The sequence below is a fragment of the Tachyglossus aculeatus genome, chromosome 10, assembly GCF_015852505.1.
Source record: "Tachyglossus aculeatus isolate mTacAcu1 chromosome 10, mTacAcu1.pri, whole genome shotgun sequence".
Classification (NCBI taxonomy): Eukaryota; Metazoa; Chordata; class Mammalia; order Monotremata; family Tachyglossidae; genus Tachyglossus; species Tachyglossus aculeatus.
The window spans coordinates 60,155,171-60,175,666 of NC_052075.1; the positions used below are offsets into that span (position 1 = coordinate 60,155,171).

Sequence of the window (20,496 nt, forward strand, 5' to 3'; positions counted from 1 at the left end):
CGCCTCCCTCGGCCAGGCCCCGCCCCTCCGCCGGGCGCGCGCGTGGGCGGCCGCGCGCCCCCCCCCCGGCCGGGCGCTGGGCTTCAGGGGCTGCTGCCCGCGCGCCGCGGAAGCCGCCCTCCCATTGGCTCCTGCCGGAGCGCGCGCGCGCGCGTGTGTGCGTGCGCGCCCCCGCCCCCCACGGACGTCGCCTTCCGGATGGCGGAGCGGGAGGGGTCGGTGGAGCCGGAGCTCCCCCTGGCGGCCGGGCTGTTCGCCGACAGTTTCCCGGAGGAGGCCCGTTTCCGGTTCTGCGGGCACCGGCTGAGCATCGCGCAGCGGTTCGGGGCGCGCCTCGGGGTGGCGGCGCCCGTCTGGGACGCGGTGAGGCCCGGGACACGCGCGCAGCCGCACGTCGGCCGCGGGGTTTTTTTTTTTTTTTTTGGGTGGCACTTATTAAGCGCTTCCTCTGTGCAGAGCGCTGTTCTAAGCGCTGGGGAGGCTACAAGGTGTGGGAAGCAGCGTGGCTCGCCACGTGGTTTTTGGTTTTTTTTGGATGGCACTTATTAAGCTCTTCCTATGTGCAAAGCACCGTTCTAAGCGCTGGGGAGGTTACAAGATAATCAGGTTGTCCCACAGGGGGCCCACAGTCTTCATCCCCATTTTACAGATGAGGGAACTGAGGTCCAGAGAAGTGAAGTGACTTGCCCAAAGTCACACAGCCGACAAGTGGCGGAGCCGGGATTTGAACCCATGACCTCTGACTCCAAAGCCCGGGCTCTTTCTGTGTGTAAAGCACCGTTCTAAGCGCTGGGGAGGTTACAAGGTGATCAGGTTGTCCCACAGGGGGCTCACAGTCTTTTAATCCCCTTTTTACAGATGAGGGAACTGAGGTCCAGAGAAGTGAAGTGACTTGCCCAAAGTCACACAGCCGACAAGTGGCGGAGCCGGGATTTGAACCCATGACCTCTGACTCCAAAGCCCGGGCTCTTTCTGTGTGTAAAGCACCGTTCTAAGCGCTGGGGAGGTTACAAGGTGATCAGGTTGTCCCACAGGGGGCTCACAGTCTTAATCCCCTTTTTACAGATGAGGGAACTGAGGTCCAGAGAAGTGAAGTGACTTGCCCAAAGTCACACAGCCGACAAGTGGCGGAGCCGGGATTTGAACCCATGACCTCTGACTCCAAAGCCCGGGTTCTTTCCACTGAGCCACACTGCTTCTCTGCTTCGTGTTTGTACATATTTATTACTCTATTTACTTATTTATTTATTTTACTTGTACATATCTATTCTATTTATTTTATTTTGTTAGTATGTTTGGTTTTGTTCTCTGTCTTCCCCTTCTAGACTGCGAGCCCACTGTTGGGTAGGGACTGTGTCTATGTGTTGCCAACTTGTACTTCCCAAGCGCTTAGTACAGTGCTCTGCACACAGTAAGCGCTCAATAAATATGATTGATTGATTGATTGATTCGTGGTTCAATGAATCGATCCATCTGTGGCATTTATTGAGGGCCTGCTATGTGCAGAGCACTGTTCTAAGCGTTTGGGAGACTACACTACAACAGCATTAGCATTCATTCAATCGTATTTGTTGAGCGCTTACTCTGGGCAGAGCCCTATACTAAGCGCTTGGGAAGTTCCCTACACATTACGAGTTATTTCTTCTTCTTCTTCTTCTTATTTATTTACGAGTTAAATACGATTGATGATGATTACGAGTTACCACCTGGAGGAGGCCTCGCTGGGTCACTTGGGGAGAATCAGGGGTGGAGGGTGGCCCGCGCTGGGTCACTGAGGGGAATCAGGGATTGTTGGGTGGCCCGCGCTGGGTCACTGAGGGGAATATCAGGGATTGTTGGGTGGCCCGCGCTGGGTCACTGAGGGGAATCAGGGATTGTTGGGTGGCCCGCGCTGGGTCACTGAGGGGAATCAGGGATTGTTGGGTGGCCCGCGCTGGGTCACTGAGGGGAATCAGGGATTGTTGGGTGGTCCGTGTTGGGTCACGGGGGAGGATCAGGGGTGCTGGGCGGTCCGTGCCGGGTCACGGGGGAGGATCGGGTTCCGGGCGGTCCGGGCTGGGTCGCTGGGGGAAAAGTCCAGGATGTTGTTTGCTCCATTCCTCCCCTTGAGGGTGGGCGTCCAGGAAGGCTGAAGAAGTTCCCGGCCAGTGGGGAATCTCCAGCCCTCCAATTTGATAGGCAGTTGTCTCAGCTGGGGTTCAGTAAGGTTTTTCTGCTGCCCAGTGGGCCCGGTGATTTAGAGAAATCCCCCTGGCCTGGAATGCCCTCCCTCTGCCCATCCGCCAAACTAGCTCTCTTCCTTCCTTCAAGGCCCTACCGAGAGCTCACCTCCTCCAGGGGGCCTTCCCAGATTGAGCCCCTTCCTTCCTCTCCCCCTCGTCCCCCTCTCCATCCCCCCATCTTACCTCCTTCCCTTCCCCACAGCACCTGTATATATGTTTGTACATATTTATTACTTTATTTATTTATTTTACTTGTACATATCTATTCTATTTATTTTATTTTGTTAGTATGTTTGGTTTTGTTCTCTATCTCCCCCTTTTAGACTGTGAGCCCACTGTTGGGTACGACTGTCTCTATATGTTGCCAACTTGGACTTCCCAAGCGCTTAGTACAGTGCTCCCTTTTTTTCTCCGTTTTTGTAGATCACAGTGCTCTGCACACAGTAAGCGCTCAATAAATACGATTGATGATGATGATGATGAGAAATGCTAGCTCCTCTGCCAGCCCATCCAGTAATCAGTCATACTCACTGAGCGTTTATTCAATAGCAAGCACAATACGAAACCCCTTGAAGGGTTTTAGAAGCAGCGTGGCTCAGTGGAGAAGAGCACGGGCTTTGGACTCAGAGGTCATGGGTTCAAACCCCGGCTCCGCCAATTGTCAGCTGTGTGACTTTGGGCAAGTCACTTAACTTCTCTGGGCCTCAGTTCCCTCATCTGTAAAGTGGGGATTGAGACTGTGAGCCCCACGTGGGACAACCTGATCACCTTGTAACCTCCCCAGTGCTTAGAACAGTGCTTTGCACATAGTAAGCACTTAATAAATGCCATCATTATTATTATTAGCATTGAAGGGGATAGTAGAGTTAATGGAAATGATCCTTGCTCTCCAGAGCCTTACAGTCAAGCCCCTCTGTCCTGGTAACCCTCTCTTCAGCCATGAGTGGCTGCCCCCGCTCCAGACAGTAGCCAGCCCAAGCACACGCCCTCCCGCTTTTATCCACACACAGACAGTGTCAGGTGTGTAGACGACATCGTGTCATACATCATGAGCCCCGTGGAGACCAGTCCACCGGAGGTGATCCTGGGTCCCTCTTCTGCAGGCCAGGCCCCGAGGATCCCCTGCGTTTGCACCCTGTTGCGTCCTGTTAGGCCCTTAGAGACTACAAACTTAGACTTAGAGCCTTCCACGCTCTGTATCTTCACCGCTGGAGACGGACCATCTTGGGTTGTCTTCTGGGGCCAGAGACCCGAGAGGAGCTGGCTGTCTCAGCTTCCAGAGGTGATAATAATAATAATAACAATAATAATGGCATTAAGCGCTTACTATGTGCAAAGGACTGTTCTAAGCGCTGGGGAGGTTACAAGGTGATCAGGTTGTCCCACGGGGGGCTCACAGTCTTAGTCCCCATTTTACAGATGAGGGAACTGGGGCACAGAGAAGTGAAGTGACTTGCCCAAAGTCACACAGCTGACAATTGGCGGAGCCGGGATTCGAACCCGTGACCTCTGACTCCAAAGCCCGTGCTCTGTCCTCTGAGCCACACTGCTACTGTGCTCTGCACACAGTAATAATAATAATAATAATAATGGTGGCATTTAGACTGTGAGCCCACTGTTGGGTAGGGACTGTCTCTATGTGATGCCAATTTGTACTTCCCAAGCGCTTAGTACAGTGCTCTGCACATAGTAAGCGCTCAATAAATACGATTGATTGATTGATTGATTGATTTATTAAGCACTTACTAAAGCACTGTTCTAAGCGCTGGGGAGGTTACAAGGTGAACAGGTTGTCCCACAGAGGGCTCACAGTCTTAATCCCCATTTTACAGATGAGGGAACTGGAGCACAGAGAATCAATCAATCGTATTTATTGATGAATGACATCGCCGGGTTCCTGGTTCCTGGTGGCTGTCAGCCCTGACTTCGGGCTGCCCTCCAGAGGGGCTCCCATGGGGAAATGGGGATTTTGGGGAATTTGAGTCCAGTCTGGGGTCTTAACTGCCCAGGGTGGAACTCAGCAACAGTCTTGCTTTTCCCTCGTAGATAAAGGAAAAGGTAAATAGCATTCTCCCATTGCTTCCTGTCCTCCCACCCGCGCTCCCGCATGCATACGCATGCCTGCAGATATGCGCACACACACTCATGCCCGTCCCCCACAGGGGCGGCCAACCTATCCCCTACTTTCTTGACTCTTGAGAGCCCTGTATGGGGGCCAGATCAGATTTCTAGCTTGTTCCCAAAGGCCGTACCCAAAGTCACCCCCTCAGGAGCAGGAAAATGCCAGGGGAGCAGAGAGGGCGGCAGCCCTTCCCCTCCCCCGGACCCGTCGGGAACGTCGGGCTAGTTTGCCCACTGGCATGTTTCAGGTGCCAGGGGTGAACCTGGTACCTGTGTTTTCTCAGCCTGCCCTGTGGGGCCTGGAGATTCCTCTCCCGGTTTCTAGTGGGTGCGGGTTTGGATCCAGGGACCATCAATAGCACCGTTCCAGCCTCCTGGGGCTCCTGTTGGAGGCAGATGGGGCCCTGGGCTGGACGGGCCGGCCGGGGGCGGGCACCGCGGGGCTGCTGGCGGGCTTTCTGCCCTCGGAGTCAACCGACACCGTTCGCTGCCCCCTTTGCCCAGCTCACTCCATCTCACACCTTCTGTCCCTCCCAGGCCCTCAGCTTGTGTGGCTACTTTGAGCAGCAGCAGTTGGACTTTGGCGGAAAGAGGGTGATTGAACTGGGGGCCGGGACCGGTGTCGTGGGCATCTTGGCTGCATTACTGGGTGGGTCCGGGGGGCTGCCGGGGGCCAGTGGGGCGGGGAGAGGGGTGGGTATATCCTGTCAGGTACCATCGACTGTCTCCCCAGTCAGATCCCCGGGGGCAGGGACCGTATCTCTTCCCTCTGTTCCTCTCCCAGTACTGAGCACAGTGTGTGTGGGGGTGTGGGGGTGTGTGTCTGTCTCCCCCATAAGACTGGCAGCCTCTTGAGGCCAGGGACCAGGTCTCTCTCCCCTCTCTGACCCTCCCAGCCCAGGACTCCAACTAGGGGTGCCTCCAGAGATCAGACCCGGGATGGACCCTGACCCTCTTCCATCTGGCCCCTCTGTGTCCTCCCCCAGGGGGTGACGTGACCATCACCGACCTGCCCCTGGCCCTGGAGCAGATCCAGTGCAACGTGCGAGCCAACGTGCCGCCCGCCGGCCGGGCGCGGGTCCGGGCCCTGCGCTGGGGGCAGGACCAGGAGCTGTTCCCGGACGACTTCGACCTGGTGCTTGGCGCAGACATCGTCTACCTGGAGCCCGAGTTCCCGCAGCTGCTGGCCACTCTGCAACACCTGTGTGGGCCCCGCGGCACCGTACTCCTGGCCGCCAAGATGCGCGAGGAGCACGGCACGGGACGCTTTTTCCACTGCCTGCTGCCCCGTGCCTTCCACGTGGAGCTGGTGCAATGCGACCAGGAGCAGAACATCCACATCTACAGGGCCACGCCCAGGGGGGCCGGACCCCCGGCCTGAATGGGTCATACCCGACCCCTGTGTCCCCAGCAAGGGCCGGGCAGGGGCGTCCCCGCCCCGGAATCTTGCCCACCGCAATGGCTCTCCGGTTTCTGCCCTCCCGTGGGGGAGGCAGGCCAGGAGCACAGCCGAACGGTGGTCGAGTGGTCCCGGGAGAGGAGGCCCGGCCGGTAGGCCGTCACCGGGCCCCTTCGGACGCGTTGGGCATTAAAAGCCTCCTGGAACCTCAGGGTGTTTCTTCCTTGCTGTGTGGGTCCATGGCCCGGCCGTGGAAGTGGAAAGGCGGCGGCGGTTTGGCGGGGGAGGGTAGGGAAAGGTGGCCCATGGGGCTGGTCAGCAGGATGACCGGAGACTGATTAGACCTACTCCACCTCCTCCAGGAGGCCTTCCCAGACTGAGCCCCTTCCTTCCTCTCCCCCTCGTCCCCCTCTCCATCCCCCCACATCTTACCTCCTTCCCTTCCCCACTGCACCTGTATATATGTATATATGTTTGTACATATTTGTTACTCTATTTATTTATTTATTTATTTTACTTGTGCCTATCTATTCTATTTATTCTATTTTGTTAGTATGTTTGGTTTTGTTCTCTGTCTCCCCCTTTTAGACTGTGAGCCCACTGTTGGGTAGGGACTGTCTCTATATGTTGCCAACTTGTACTTCCCAAGCGCTTAGTACAGTGCTCTGCACACAGTAAGCGCTCAATAAATACGATTGATGATGATGATGATGATGATTAGACTTTGTCTTGGCAGCACCCAGGCCCCCAGGAACAGGTCGAACTTCGGCTCCCACTGGTCATGTTCAGTCAGCAAGCAGGTATCATCTGGAAAGTGGCTGTGGTTCCACTGCCTAACTGCTCCTCAGTTTTGTTCGCAGGCTCCTCTCTTCCTCACGACCCCCCCTACCCGGCCGTCTCTTCCCTTGGCTCTAGGAGTCTCCCAAGGCTCCGCCGGGTCCCCTGCTTCCCTCCCTGTATCCCCAGGAGGGGAGCTCATCTGCTTGCCCGCTTGGTTTCAGCTGCCAACTCCATTATTATTGTTATCGTGGTATTTGTTAAGCTCTTAGTATGTGTTGAGCATTCTCTTGGGGGGAGATCCAATCAATCAATCAATCGTATTTATTGAGTGCTTACTGTGTGCAGAGCACTGTACTAAGCGCTTGGGAAGTACAAGTTGGCAACATATAGAGACAGTCCCTACCCAACAGTGGGCTCACAGTCTAAAAGATCCAAGGTAATCAGGTCGGATTGCCATGCGGGCAATTCCTTAATCTCTGGCCCTACTTTCTCATCTGACTGGCAGTCTCTTAAACTGGAAGCCCCACTGGGACAGGAACTGGGTCCAACTTCAGTGCTTAGAACAGTGCTTAGCACATTGTGCTTAACAAGTACCATTTATTCATTCAATCATATTTATTGAGCGCTTACTGTGTGCAGAGCACTGTACTAAACGCTTGGGAAGTACAAGTCGGCAACATATAGAGACAGTCCCTACCCAACAACGGGCTCACAGTCTAGAAGGGGGAGACAGACAACAAAACAAAGCATGTAGACCATCATCATCCATCCATCCATTGTGCATCTCCTCTTGCTTTCAGGACGTATCCATCCCGATAATTCTACCAAAATCTCAAACTCAACAGGCCGAAGAATGGACGATTCTCTATTTTCCTCCAGAATTTCCTCCTCCCCTTTAGCTTTCTTGCTTGAGTCAGTGCCACCGCCCACCCTCCCTGTCTCAGAAGCTTGCAGCTTCAGCGTCATCCTAGAACCCCTGCTCCCCTTCAGCTCGCCTCGCTCAATCTGCTGGCAAAATACTGTCTGTTCTCCACTGTCCCCTAGGCCCCACCTCCAATGGTCAGGACTGTTTTGTTGCCTTTCTTGCCTCCTTTCTCTCCTCCATCCCTGACCTCAGCTTCCACCTGGATGTTTCTGAAGGTGTGCCAGCCTCCCGCTTCCCCTAACTCCCCAGCCCTGCTGACTCCCTGCCACATCATACCTCATCCCCTCACCAGCGTGGGCACGCACCGGAGCTCCTCCCCATCATCATCTCTGGTCAGCGGACAGTCTTTAACCCGTCAACCCTGTATGACCACAGACCCTTGTCTGACCACAGCCTCCTCACCTGCCTTCTCTGTGACACAACTCCTTCCTGAAAAACTCACAGAGATCCGCCATTTACGCCAGGCCACCAGACTCCCTTAGGGCGACCTCCCCAACGTCCCATCTCTCGACACACACGTCCACAGTCTCCACTCTGCGCTCCACGCTGAACTCGACTCCCGTCCCTCCGACCTGGCCCCTCCCAGCTCAAACATGGAGGTCTGGTTCGCCCCCGTCCTCCCTTCTCTAACCCGCAGGCCTGGGAAGCCCCCACAGTCGCTTCCTCTGCTCAAGCGCTCATCCCACGGAGCCCTGCCCTGAGGGAGGAGGAAAATAATAATGATGGCATTTGTTAAGCACTTATTATGTGCAAAGCGCTGTTCTAAGCGCTAGGGAGGACACAAGGTGATCAGGTTGTCCCAAGTCACTTCACTTCTCTGGGCCTCAGTTCCCTCATCTGTAAAATGGGAATTAAGACTTTGAGCCCCACGTGGGACAACCTGATCACGTTGTATCCCCCCAGCGCTTAGAACAGTGCATGGTGCATTGTAAGCGCTTAACAAATACCATCATTATTATTATTATTTAAGAACTTCCGGAGGTCAATGTGGGTCTGTGTTGGGCGTACTTGGGAGAGCTGGGAAAATGCCCATTCTTCCCGAGTCCTTCCTGAGCAGGTCATTGAGAAGCAGTGTGGAGCAAGGATCTGGGTTCTAATCCCGGTTCTGCCGCATGTCTGCCGTGTGACCGTGGGCCAGTCCCTTCTGGGCCTCAGTGACCTCATCTGTAAAATGGGGATAAAGACTGTGAGTCCCCCGTGGGACTGTCCAACCTGCTTAACCTACATCTACGCTGAGAAGCAGCGTGGCTCAGTGGAAAAGAGCACGGGCTTTGGAGTCAGAGGTGAGGGTTCAAATCCCGGCTCTGCCAATTGTCAGCTGTGTGACTTTGGGCAAGTCACTTAACTTCTCTGTGCCTCAGTTACCTCATCTGGAAAATGGGGATTAAGACTGTGAGCCCCCCGTGGGACAACCTGATCACCTTGTAACCTCCTCAGTGCTTAGAACAGTGCTTTGCAAATAGTAAGCGCTTAATAAATGCCATTATTATTATTACTATTATCCCCTCTCTCCTCTTTCCAGATGCTTCTCAAGAGGAGGTCTCCAGCCTTCTTTCAAAGCCTGAGAAGCAGTGTGGCCTAGTGGATAGAGCCCAGGCTTAGAAATCAGAAGGACCTGGCTTTCAATCCCAGCCCCACCACTTGTCTTCTGTGTGATCTTGGGCAAGTCACTTCACTTCTCTGGTCTTCAGTTACCTCATCTGTAAAATCTGTAAAATGTAAAATAGCCTGTGAGCCCCATATGGGACAGGGACTGTGTCCAACCTGATTTGCTTGTATCCACCGCAGTGCTTAGCACGTTGTAAATGCATAACATACCAAAATTATTATTATTATTATAACTTCTCTATGCCTCAGTTATCTCATCTGTAAAATGGGGATTAAAACTGAACCTTATGTGGGACAGGGACTGTCTCCAATATGATTATCTTGTATCTATCTCAGAGTTTAGTACAGTGCCTGGCACATAGTAAGTGCTTAACAAATACCATTAAAAAAAAATGCTGCCTCTGATCCCGTCCCTCTGCACCTTGTGGACAGGGAATGTGTCTGCTTATTGTTATATTGTACTCTCCCAAGTGCTTAGTATAGTGCTCTGCACACAGGAAGCACTCAATAAATATGATTGAATGAATGTGTGCATTAAAACGTTCTCTCCCTCTCTGACCACCATCTTCAACTGCTCACTCACCAATGGTCCCACCCCTCTGCATTCAAACGTACCCTCATCACTCCTAGCCTAGTCTCCCCCACTTCAAAGCCTTAGTGAAGGCTCATCTCCTCCAAGAGGTCTTCTCTAAGCCCCCCTTTCCTCTTCTCCCACTCCCTTCTGCATTGCCCTGACTTTCTCCCTTTGTTCTTCCCCGCTCCCAGTCCCACAGAACTTATATACATATCTGTATTTGTATTGGTGTCTGTCTCCCCCAGTCTAGGCTGTAAGCTCACTGTGGGCAGGGAATATGACTGCTTATTATTGTACTCTCCCAAGTGCCTAGTACAGTGCTCTGTACACAGTAAGCACTCAGTAAATATGATTGAATGAAAAGTATGCAAAAAGTGTCTTCAAAATAGTGCTAGTAATCCAAACTGATCCTTAACATGAACTCATTTTTACAAAGATTGTCATTAAAAATTTGGGTGGTAGGCTTTAAGCTCCTTATGGGCAGGGAACGTGTCTACCAACCCTGTCCTCAAAAATCTCCAGTGGCTACCAATCAACCTACGCATCAGGCAGAAACTCCTCACCCTGGGCTTCAAGGTTGTCCATCACCTCACCCCCTCCTACCTTACCTCCTTTCTTTCCTTCTCCAGCCCAGCCCGCACCCTCCGTTCCTCTGCCGCTAATCTCCTCACCGGGCCTCGATCTCGCCTGTCCCGCTGTCGACCCCCGGCCCACGTCATCCCCGGGGCCTGGAATGCCCCCGATCCCTCTGCCCATCCGCCAAGCTCGCTCTCTTCCTCCCTTCAAGGCCCTGCTGAGAGCTCACCTCCTCCAGGAGGCCATCCCAGACTGAGCCCCCTCCTTCCTCTCCCCCTCCTCCCCTTCTCCATTCCCCCGCCTTACCTCCTTCCCCTCCCCACAGTACCTGTATATATGTATGTATGTTCGTATGTATTACTCTATTTTATTTGTACATATTTATTCTATTTATTTTATTTTGTTAATATGTTTTGTTTTGTTGTCTGTCTCCCCCTTCTAGACTGTGAGGCCACTGTTGGGCAGGGACTGTCTCCATATGTTGCGAACGTGTACTTCCCAAGCACTTAGTCCAGTGCTCTGCTCCCAGTAAGCGCTCAGTAAATATGAATGAACGAACGAACCCTGTTGTACTGTGCTGTCTTAGTACAGTACTCTGCAGACAATAAGTGCTCAGTAAATATGGTTGAGTAGCAGAATGGGCTGTGGCATAAGGACTCAGTTGGAGGTCGGTCAAAGCAGAAGCTTTATTCCTTTAGCTAGAGAGATAACACCGACAGAAGCAGAACCTCCATCCTAATTGTGAATTCTGGGTAGCACAGCTTGGGCCTCATTATACAGTGATATTTGCACATCACTTGGTAGTCGTGGAACAAAAGGAGGAAACTGTGGTTACAGTTGGCCATTGAGAGCACAGCCTCCAGGTGAGGAAAGCAATTGTTTCACAGAAAGGAGAGGGAAACTGAAGGTGCAGGTTTTGGACATTTTCTACAAGGGGAGGTCCAGAGGAGTGCCTAGGCCTGGTATTTTTTTTAACCCTAAAGGACGTGCCACTGGGGGTTCTGGGCCCCAGGGTCCAGGGGCTCGGCTTGCCATTTGGGGTTCTGGAGTCGTCATCATCATCATCAATCGTATTTATTGAGCGCTTACTGTGTGCAGAGCACTGTACTAAGCGCTTGGGAAGTCCAAGTTGGCAACATATAGAGACAGTCCCTACCCAACAGTGGGCTCACAGTCTAAAAGGGGGAGACAGAGAACAAAACCAAACATACTAACAGAATAAAATAAAATTAAAATAAAATAAAATAAAATAAAATGGAGTCCAGGGTCCAGGAGTTCGGCTTGGCTTTCAGGGTTCTGGGCTCCAGGGTCCAGAGGCTCGGCTTGCCATTCGGGGTTTGGGCCCCAAGGTCCAGGGGCCTGAACCTCGACAATTGATGGGTTGATGTTGATAAATAAATGTTGATAAATAAATAGAGTAATAAATATGTACAAACAACAAATATGTATTTATTACTCTATTTTACTTGTACATATCTATTCTAGTTATTTTATTTTGTTAGTATCTTTGGTTTTGTTCTCTGTCTTCCCCTTTTAGACTGTGAGCCACTGTTGGGTAGGGACTGTCTCTATATGTTGCCAACTTGGACTTCCCAGTGCTCTGCACACAGTAAGCGCTCAATAAATACGATTGATTGATTGATTGATATAATTTACATGATTTGGGTTCTAAACCATACGCATTTCAGCAAATTCTTTACTGCTACAGAAGTGTATGCCCAAATGTTCCAGAAGATTTCCGCTAAATATCCTGCTGCCTTTGAACATCTGCTTCATTAAAACAAGCAATAGGCTCTCAGGGTCATTTTTCCTGTTCCTTTTTTGTTGGGGCCACCTTCTTTTCAAGCTTCACCATCAGTGGAAGAATGAGTTCTCGACACGACCTAGAGGAAGAGCATGGGCCTGGGATTCAGAAGACCTAGGTTCCAGTCTGCTGTGTGACCTTGGGCAAGTCACTTAACTTCTCTGTTCATCGCTTTCCTCATCTGTCAAGTCGAGGTTAAATTCTCCCTTCTAATGAGACTGCGAGCCCGTTGTGAGATAGGGACTATGTCCAACATGATTATCTCGTATTTACCCCAGAACTTAGTCTACTGCTTGGGACATAGTGAGCTAAGACTTAACAAGTATCATTATTATTATTATTCATTCATTCAATTGTATTTATTGGGCGCTTACTGTGTGCAGAGCACTCTACTAAGCGCTTGAAAACTACAATTCAACAGCATATTAAGCCAGAGGACCTGGGAGCTAATCAGAGAAGCAGCGTGGCTCAGTGGAAAGAGCCCGGGCTTTGGCGTCAGAGGTCCTGGGTTCAAACCCCAGCTCCGCCAACTGTCAGCTGGGTGACTTTGGGCAAGTCACTTCACTTCTCTGTGCCTCAGTCCCCTCATCTGTAAAATGGGGATTAAGACTGGGAGCCCCACGTGGGCCAACCTGATCACCTTGCAACCTCCCCAGCGCTTAGAACAGTGCTTGGCACATAGTAAGCGCTTAACAAATGCCATCATTATTATTAATAAATGCCATTATTATTATTATTGATTCCCAAGCGCTTAGTCCAATGCTCCGCACACAGTAAGCGCTCAGTGCAGTGCTCCGCACCCAGTAAGCGCTCAATAAATACGATTGAGTGAATGAAAGGATGGATTGATTGATTGATAGTACAAGAAGCAGCGTGGCTCAGTGGAAAAGAGCCCGGGCTTTGGAGTCAGAGGTCGTGGGTTCAAATCCCGGCTCTGCCAATTGTCAGCTGTGTGACTTTGGGCAAGTCACTTAACTTCTCTGGGCCTCAGTTACCTCATCTGTAAAACGGGGATGATGACTGTGAGCCCCCCGTGGGACAACCTGATCACCTTGTAACCTCCCCAGCGCTTAGAACAGTGCTTTGCACATAGTAAGCGCTTAATAAATGCCATTAAAAAAAAAAAAAAAAAAAGTCCGCGGCGGCCGGTGGAGCAAACTCGTTTGCAGCGGCCCTCCGGCCGCCAGGGGGCAGCACGCGCGCACCCAGCCGCTCCTGTTCCTCTGACGGCAGCAGGCTGGCCGCTCTGGCCCCGGGCGCTCGCGCATGCGCTCCTGATGCGCCGGAGGGCTGGTTGCTCTCTCCTGGGCGGCCGGCAGGGGTCGCGTGCGCGTGTGCGTGTGCGCGCGCTTATCGTGGGGGTCGCGGGGTGGCGCGCGCGCGCGGGCGGGCGGGCGTGAGGCGATGGCGCTGCTGCGGCCCAGTCGGGGCCTGGTCCCCGTCCTGTGGGTCCTGTGGGTCCGGGGCCGGCGGCCCGGGGCCCCGCTGCCCGGGGGCCGCGCGCTTCGGTCCGGCCCGTCGGAGCCCCCGGGGCCCCCGGAGCCCCGGAAGAAGGAGCCCCCCGCCGGCGCGGGGCCCCGGAAGGAGCTGCTGCTGCGGCTGCGGCGGCGGACCGGCTTCTCCTTCGTCAACTGCAAGAAGGCGCTGGAGGCCTGCGGAGGGGACCACCGGCGGGTCAGTGTGGCCTCTCTCTTCCTCCCTTCAAGGCCCTGCTGAGCGCTCACCTCCTCCAGGAGGCCTTCCCACACTCAGCCCCTTCCTTCCTCTCCCCCTCGACCCCCTCTCCATCCCCCTCATCAATCAATCAATCAATCAATCGTATTTACTGAGCGCTTACTGTGTGCAGAGCACTGGACTAAGCGCTTGGGAAGTACAAGTCGGCAACGTACAGAGACGGTCCCTACCCAACAGCGGGCTCACAGGCTAGAAGGGGGAGGCAGAGAACAAAACCAAACATACTAATAAAATAAATAGAATAACCCTAACCCTCATCTTACCTCCCTCCCTTCCCCACAGCACCTGTACATATGTATGTACATAGTACTCTATTTATTTATTTTACTTGTACATATCTATTCTATTTATTTTATTTTGTTAGTAGGTTTGGTTTTGTTCTCTGTCTCCCCCTTCTAGACTGTGAGCCCGCTGTTGGGTAGGGACCGTCTCTAGATGTTACCAACTTGGACTTTCCAAGCGCCTAGTCCAGTGCTCTGCACACAGTAAGCGCTCAATAAATACGATTGATTGATTGATTCCTCTCCCCCTCGTCCCCCTCTCCATCCCCCCATCTTACCTCCTTCCCTTCCCCACAGCACCTGCATATATGTATATATGTTTGTACATATGTATTACTCTATTTATTTATTTTACTTGTACAGATCTATTCTATTTATTTTATTTTGTTAGTATGTTTGGTTTTGTTCTCTGTCTCCCCCTTTTAGACTGTGAGCCCACTGTTGGGTAGGGACTGTCTCTAGATGTTGCCAACTTGGACTTCCCAAGCGCTTAGTCCAGTGCTCTGCACACAGTAAGCGCTCAATAAATACGATTGATTGATATGTATATATGTTTGTACATATTTATTACTCTATTTTACTTGTACATATCTATTTATTTTATTTTGTTAGTATGTTTGGTTTTGTTCTCCGTCTCCCCCCTTTTAGACTGTGAGCCCGCTGTTGGGTAGGGACTGTCTCTGTATGTTGCCAACTTGTACTTCCCAAGCGCGTAGTACAGTGCTCTGCACACAGTAAGCACTCAATAAATACGATTGATTGATTGATTCCTCTCCCCCTCGTCCCCCTCTCCATCCCCCTCATCTTACCTCCTTCCCTTCCCCACAGCACCTGTATATATGTGTATATGTTTGTACATGTTTATTACTCTGTTTATTTCTTTTACTTGTATATTTCCATTCTATTTATTTTATTTTGTTAGTATGTTTGGTTTTGTTCTCTGTCTCCCCCTTTTAGACTGTGAGCCCACTGTTGGGTAGGGACCGTCTCTATATGTTGCCAACTTGTAGTTCCCAAGTGCTTAGTACAGTGCTCTGCACACAGTAAGCGCTCAATAAATACCATTGATTGATTTTACTTGTACATATCTATTCTATTTATTTTATTTTGTTAGTATGTGTGGTTTTGTTCTCTGTCTCTCCCTTTTAGACTGTGAGCCCATTGTTGGGTAGGGACCGCCTCTATATGTTGCCAACTTGTAGTTCCCAAGCGCTTAGTACAGTGCTCTGCACACAGTAAGCGCTCAATAAATACTATTGATTGATTTTACTTGTACATATCTATTCTATTTATTTTATTTTATTTTGTTAGTCTGTTTGGTTTTGTTCTCTGTCTCCCCCTTTTAGACTGTGAGCCCACTGTTGGGTAGGGACCGTCTCTATATGTTGCCAACTTGGACTTCCCAAGCGCTTAGTACAGTGCTCTGCACACAGTAAGCACTCAATAAATACGATCGATTGATTTTACTTGTACATATCTATTCTACTTATTTTATTTTGTTAGTCTGTTTGGTTTTGTTCTCTGTCTCCCCCTTCTAGACTGTGAGCCCACTGTTGGGTAGGGACTGTCTCTATATGTTGCCAACTTGGACTTCCGAAGCGCTTAGTACAGTGTTCTGCACACAGTAAGTGCTCAATAAATACGATTGATTGATTATTTATGTGCGTGCGTGTGCGGTGCGCGCGCGCGAGACGCGGGTCCGAGGGTGCGGTAGCAGGGCCTGACAGGCCTGTGTATCTCTCTCTCTCTCTCTCTCTGTCTCTCTCTGTCTCTCTCTCTCTCTGTCTGTCTGTCTCTCTCTCTCTCTCTGTGTGTGTGTGTGTGTGTGTGTGTGTGTGTGTGTACACACACACACGGTGCAGGCAGAGTTGTGGCTGCAGCAGCGGGCCCGGGAGGAAGGCTGGGTCCAGGCGACCAAGCTCCGCGGCCGGATCGCCAAGGAGGGGCTCGTCGGCCTCCTGGAGGAGGGCAACGCGGCCGTGCTGGTGGAGGTGAGACAACAGACGCCGGAGAAGCGGCGTGGCTCCGTGGAAAGAGCCCGGGCTTTGGAGTCAGAGGTCATGGGTTCAAATCCCGGCCCCGCCGGTTCTCAGCTGGGGGACTCTGGGCGAGTCACTTCACTTCTCCGGGCCTCAGTTCCCTCATCTGGAAAATGGGGATGAAGACTGGGAGCCCCACATGGGACAACCTGATTACCTTGTAACCTCCCCAGCGCTTAGAACAGTGCTTTGCACGTAGTAAGCACTTAATAAATGCTGTTATTATTATTATAAGAGAACCCCCCCTCGTTCATTCATTCATTCAATCGTATTTATTGAGCACTGACTGTGTGCAGAGCACTGTACTAAGCGCCTGGGAAGTACAAGTTGGCAACATGTAGAGACGCTCCCTACCCCCAACCCTCTCCGCCCCCTCCTCCACGCCTCCCGTCTCCTCCCCTCTCCCACGCCCTTCACTGCCCTCGACTCCCCCACGCCTCCCATCCCCTCCTCTCCATCCCCCACATCTTCCCTTCCCTCCTCCGCGCCTCCCATCCCCCCCTCCCTGTTCTCAGGCCTCCCATCTCCCCTTCTCCTTCTCCACGTCTCCCATCTCCCACAGTTTCTAGACTGTGAGCCCACTGCTGGGTAGGGACCGTCTCTAAATGTTGCCAACTTGTACTTCCCAAGCGCTTAGTACAGTGCTCTTCACACAGCAAGCGCTCAATAAATACGATTGAAGAATTGAATCCCCTCTCCCTTCTCCTCCCATTCCCTCTTCCACATCTCTCCCTCCCTCCTGTCTGAGCAGGTGAACTGCGAGACAGATTTTGTGTCCAGGAATGCCAAGTTCCAGCAGCTGGTCCATCAGGTAGCCCTGGGGACGCTGCGCCACTGCCAGTCCCTGCAGCAGCCACTGTCTACGTACAGTAAGGTAACGGGGTGGTGGGACCGGGGATGGGGGCGGGGCAGCGGGATGCCCCTCGGTGGGGACGGGAAGGAAGCAGCTTCTTAGAGAAGCAGTGTGGCTCAATGGAAAGAGCCCGGGCTTTGGAGTCTGAGGTCGTGGGTTCAAATCCCGACTCTGCCAATTGTCAGCTGTGTGACTTTGGCCAATTCACTTCACTTCTCTGTGCCTCAGTTACCTCATCTGTAAAATGGGGAATAAGGCTGTGAGCCCCCTGTGGGACAATCTGATCACCTTGTATCCTCCCCAGCGCTTAGAACAGTGCTTTGCACATAGTAAGTGCTTAATAAATGCCATTATTATTATTATTATTATTATTGCTATTCTAGGCTGGGGCTTCAGGCTCCCCCGAGACGGAGTCTGCCCCACACCGGAAGCCCCAAAAGGAATCAGCTCGGGCAGGAGGGATTGGGCGGGCGGAGCTGCTGGGCCGCAGGGGTGCCCTCGCCTCTCTCCCTTGTGCTCATCCTCTCTGCCCCCCACCCCTTTGTGCCCCTAGGGCTGTTTGCACGGCCCTGAGCTGTGTGACCTTAGCTCTGGGCCCGGCAGAGATGGCTCCCTCGGGGACCAGCTGGCCCTGACCATCGGTGAGTGGGTGCACGAGTGACACAGGCCAGTGGGCGGGACACGGGGGCGGGGGCCGGGCCGTCAGTGGGGCTGGGGGCGGGGCGGACGGCCCCTCAATGGGTAGGTGGGAACGGTGCTGCCTCCGCCACTGCAAGGGGATGCCCATCCTGGGCTTCGCTTTGTCCTGTGGCCCTGTCTGTCTGTCTGTTCCCAGGGAGAGGTGAAGCGTGGTCAGATTTTCGGACCACCCCCCGGCCCAGGATTAGTAGTCAGGCCGGGGCAGGGGTCTTAGGCTTCAGTGTACATCGGCTGCTAAGCAAGGGCGCTTTCTCCGGAATGGAGATGCATCTCGGGAGTGGAGGGCCCGGTGGCTTTTGGAAGTGAGACTCGATGGTTCCATTTCCAGCTGCCCCCACCCTAAAGCTCTTTCTGGATTTCCATGGGAAACTCTTCCCTGGAGGCGGCCCTGCCTGAAGCCAGCGAGCACCCTGATCTCTCTCCGGGCTGGACTGGGTGGTTGTTGGGGAAGAAGGCCCTGGATTTGTGTGGGTTGTCCCTGGCGGAGCGGCCAGGGGTAGGGGGACTGGGAGCCTGGGATTCCGGGAGCAGAAGGGCTGGGGGCGTGGGTTTCCGGGGTCGGAGGGTCCGGGGCCAGCGGGGTTAGGGTGACCGGCCGCGCTGTCGTACACCAGGTTCCCTGGGAGAGAACGTGCTGCTCCGCCGTGCCGCGTGGCTCATGGTGCCTCCCGGCTTCCTCATCGGCTCGTACGTGCACGGGACCGTGGAGGGACCCTCCGCCCCCACCGCCCCAGCCGCCGCCGCCGCGCTGGGCAAATACGGGGCCCTCGTCGTCTGCCGGGCCCCCGACCCGACCCCCGACCGGACCCCTGACCTGGCCTGGCTGGGCCGGAGGCTGGGCCAGCACGTGGTGGGCATGGCCCCTCTGTCCGTGGGCTCTCCGGACGACCCTCCCGGTGGGGAGGCGGAGACCCGCATGTTGGCCCAGCCCTACTTGCTGGACCCTGGCCTGACGCTGGGCCAGTTCGTGCAGCCGCACGGCGTCACCGTGCTGGACTTTGTACGCTTCGAGTGCGGGGACGAGGGCGGGGGCGAAGGCGAGAGCTTGGGTGCGGTGGCTAGCGCCGGGTAGCGCCTGCGATGGCTGGGGCCAGGGCCTGGGCCCGGGCGAGGGTCGGGGCAGGCCTCAGATGAGTTGGGGGAGCCGGGCCCTCGGCGCCGGCCGGGGTGAAAATAAAAACTGTCTCGGATGGCGCCCCAGTTGGTGGTCTAACTCTTCCTGCTCGGGGTGGGGCTGGACGGAGATGGCCCGGTTCCACTGGCCTGGGTTTCACTGAGGGGCGTCGCGCCAAGGCGAGGAGCCGGAGGGCTGAGGTAGGGGGAGTCTTGTCTCTCCCTGTCTTCCTCTCTGGCTGTGGAGCTATCGGGTGGGCTGGCATTGGAGGAACGTTGCCCCTTTTCAAGGGGTGGTGGCCCGCTCCCCCATCATCCCCACTGTTGGGGGCCCTGCCCCACTCATTTCGGGCTCATTCCCCCCCCCCCCCCCCCCCCCCCCCCCCGCCATTCCCTCCGTTTCTGTTTCATTTCCACTTGCACCTGTCGGGCCCAGGGCTCAGTGCTTGGGTCTGGTTGTGGGTGATGAGCTGGAGTGACCCCAGGTGCAGGCAGTGGGGCAGGGCCAGCATCGAGGGCTGTTGCCAGGGATCATGACAGTGCTTTCACTGGCTTCCTCTATCCCCTTCAGCCCTGCTCCCTCTTCCAGCCTGCAGCCTGCAGGCTAGCCCTGTGCGCCCCCCTCCCTCCCCCGACCCAGGTCCCCCTCCCGCATCCTTCTTCCCCATCACCATCTCTGTTAGGACCCTATCAGGCCAGTTATCTTGAGCCGGTCATACTCAGCAGGCACCCAGCTAATCCTGGAGTGGGGTGGGGGTCAAACACCCAAAGGTTTGGCCGTCTTCGGGGGCAGGACGGAGTTGGGACCCACGCGGACTCCCCGCGCCAACCACGAGGTTGCCAAGTTGGGATGGTCGAGGCAGGATGGGGTCTGCCCTTGGGAAAGGGGTCTTGTCTGTTGTTGGCCCAAGCAGGCAAGGAGCAGGGCCCTCGGGAGCGGCAGATACCCACCTGTAAGGTGACCCTGGCCGGGTGCATGCAACAGGTTGGGTGTGGGTCTGGCCAGGGGCAGGTTTGGCATGCAGGTGTGCAGGTTTGGGCCCCGCCAGCTGAGGGCTGTGCCTGCAGGATAGAGATGAGCGGGCGGTGGCGGTCTCTTCCAGCACCAGCAGCCTGGTGGAGGTGCCCCATGCCATCCCTCGCCCCGCTGTCGCACCTGGCCTCAGGGAGGCTCTGTGGCAGCCCACTTCCCCTCCTACTCCCACCCCAGTGGGGACCATTGCTACCCTGGAAACTGCCTGGGGGCCAGTAGAGGGGTTCACTGAGAGGACCACGTGCCGGTGCCCCATGAGGGAGGCCTGGCCGGGGGCTGCCGTGGGCCCACATCTTCATCCGTTTTGAGGGAGGCCGAAGAGTGGAAACCCTGCAAGAGGTGAAAGTCGGCCGCACATCCTTCCCTGGGCCCACTCCGTGAAGACCACCGTGACACCGCACCACAAAGCACCGCATGGCACGGCTCGTTGCTGCACAGGGTATGGAAAGAGGTGGTTGTGATTTTTGGGGTGGAGTCTCATTCATTCATTCATTGTCGTATTTATTGAGCACTTACTGTGTGCAGAGCACTGTACTAAGCGCTTGGGAAGTACAAGTCGGCAACATATAGAGACGGTCCCTACCCAGCGATGGGCTCACGGTCTAGAAGGGGGAGACAGACAACAAAACAGAACATGTAGGCAGGTGTCAAAATCGTCAGAACAAATAGAATTGAAGCTATATGCACATCCTTAACAAAATGAATAGTATGTACAAGTAAAATAGAGTAATAAAT

General features: G+C 54.0%; 2 protein-coding genes across 2 annotated transcripts; both read left to right on the plus strand.

The window, feature by feature from the left end:
• The first annotated feature begins 134 nt into the window (after window positions 1–134).
• Window positions 135–5,953, plus strand: EEF1AKMT3 (EEF1A lysine methyltransferase 3). Its single transcript, XM_038752849.1, has 3 exons — window positions 135–363; window positions 4,881–4,992; window positions 5,330–5,953. Exons 1-3 carry the CDS (start codon window positions 199–201, stop codon window positions 5,722–5,724), a joined length of 672 nt encoding a protein of 223 aa, XP_038608777.1. The 5' UTR covers window positions 135–198; the 3' UTR covers window positions 5,725–5,953.
• A 7,460-nt stretch (window positions 5,954–13,413) lies between these two features.
• TSFM (Ts translation elongation factor, mitochondrial) lies at window positions 13,414–18,815 on the plus strand. Its single transcript, XM_038752077.1, has 5 exons — window positions 13,414–13,683; window positions 15,887–16,015; window positions 16,815–16,937; window positions 17,470–17,557; window positions 18,230–18,815. The coding sequence occupies exons 1-5, from the start codon at window positions 13,414–13,416 to the stop codon at window positions 18,685–18,687; spliced, it is 1,068 nt and encodes a 355-aa protein (XP_038608005.1). The 3' UTR covers window positions 18,688–18,815.
• Window positions 18,816–20,496: the final 1,681 nt, after the last annotated feature.

Excerpts from the sequence above, each read along its gene's own strand:
- EEF1AKMT3 (XM_038752849.1), top strand. The coding sequence starts at position 199 with ATGGCGGAGCGGGAGGGGTCGGTGGAGCCGGAGCTCCCCCTGGCGGCC. Across the intron at positions 364-4,880 it reads CGGCGCCCGTCTGGGACGCG|GCCCTCAGCTTGTGTGGCTA; the intron begins GTGAGGCCCGGG and ends TGTCCCTCCCAG. Across the intron at positions 4,993-5,329 it reads CATCTTGGCTGCATTACTGG|GGGGTGACGTGACCATCACC; the intron begins GTGGGTCCGGGG and ends GTCCTCCCCCAG.
- TSFM (XM_038752077.1), top strand. The coding sequence starts at position 13,414 with ATGGCGCTGCTGCGGCCCAGTCGGGGCCTGGTCCCCGTCCTGTGGGTC. Across the intron at positions 16,016-16,814 it reads ACGCGGCCGTGCTGGTGGAG|GTGAACTGCGAGACAGATTT; the intron begins GTGAGACAACAG and ends CTGTCTGAGCAG. Across the intron at positions 16,938-17,469 it reads CACTGTCTACGTACAGTAAG|GGCTGTTTGCACGGCCCTGA; the intron begins GTAACGGGGTGG and ends TTGTGCCCCTAG.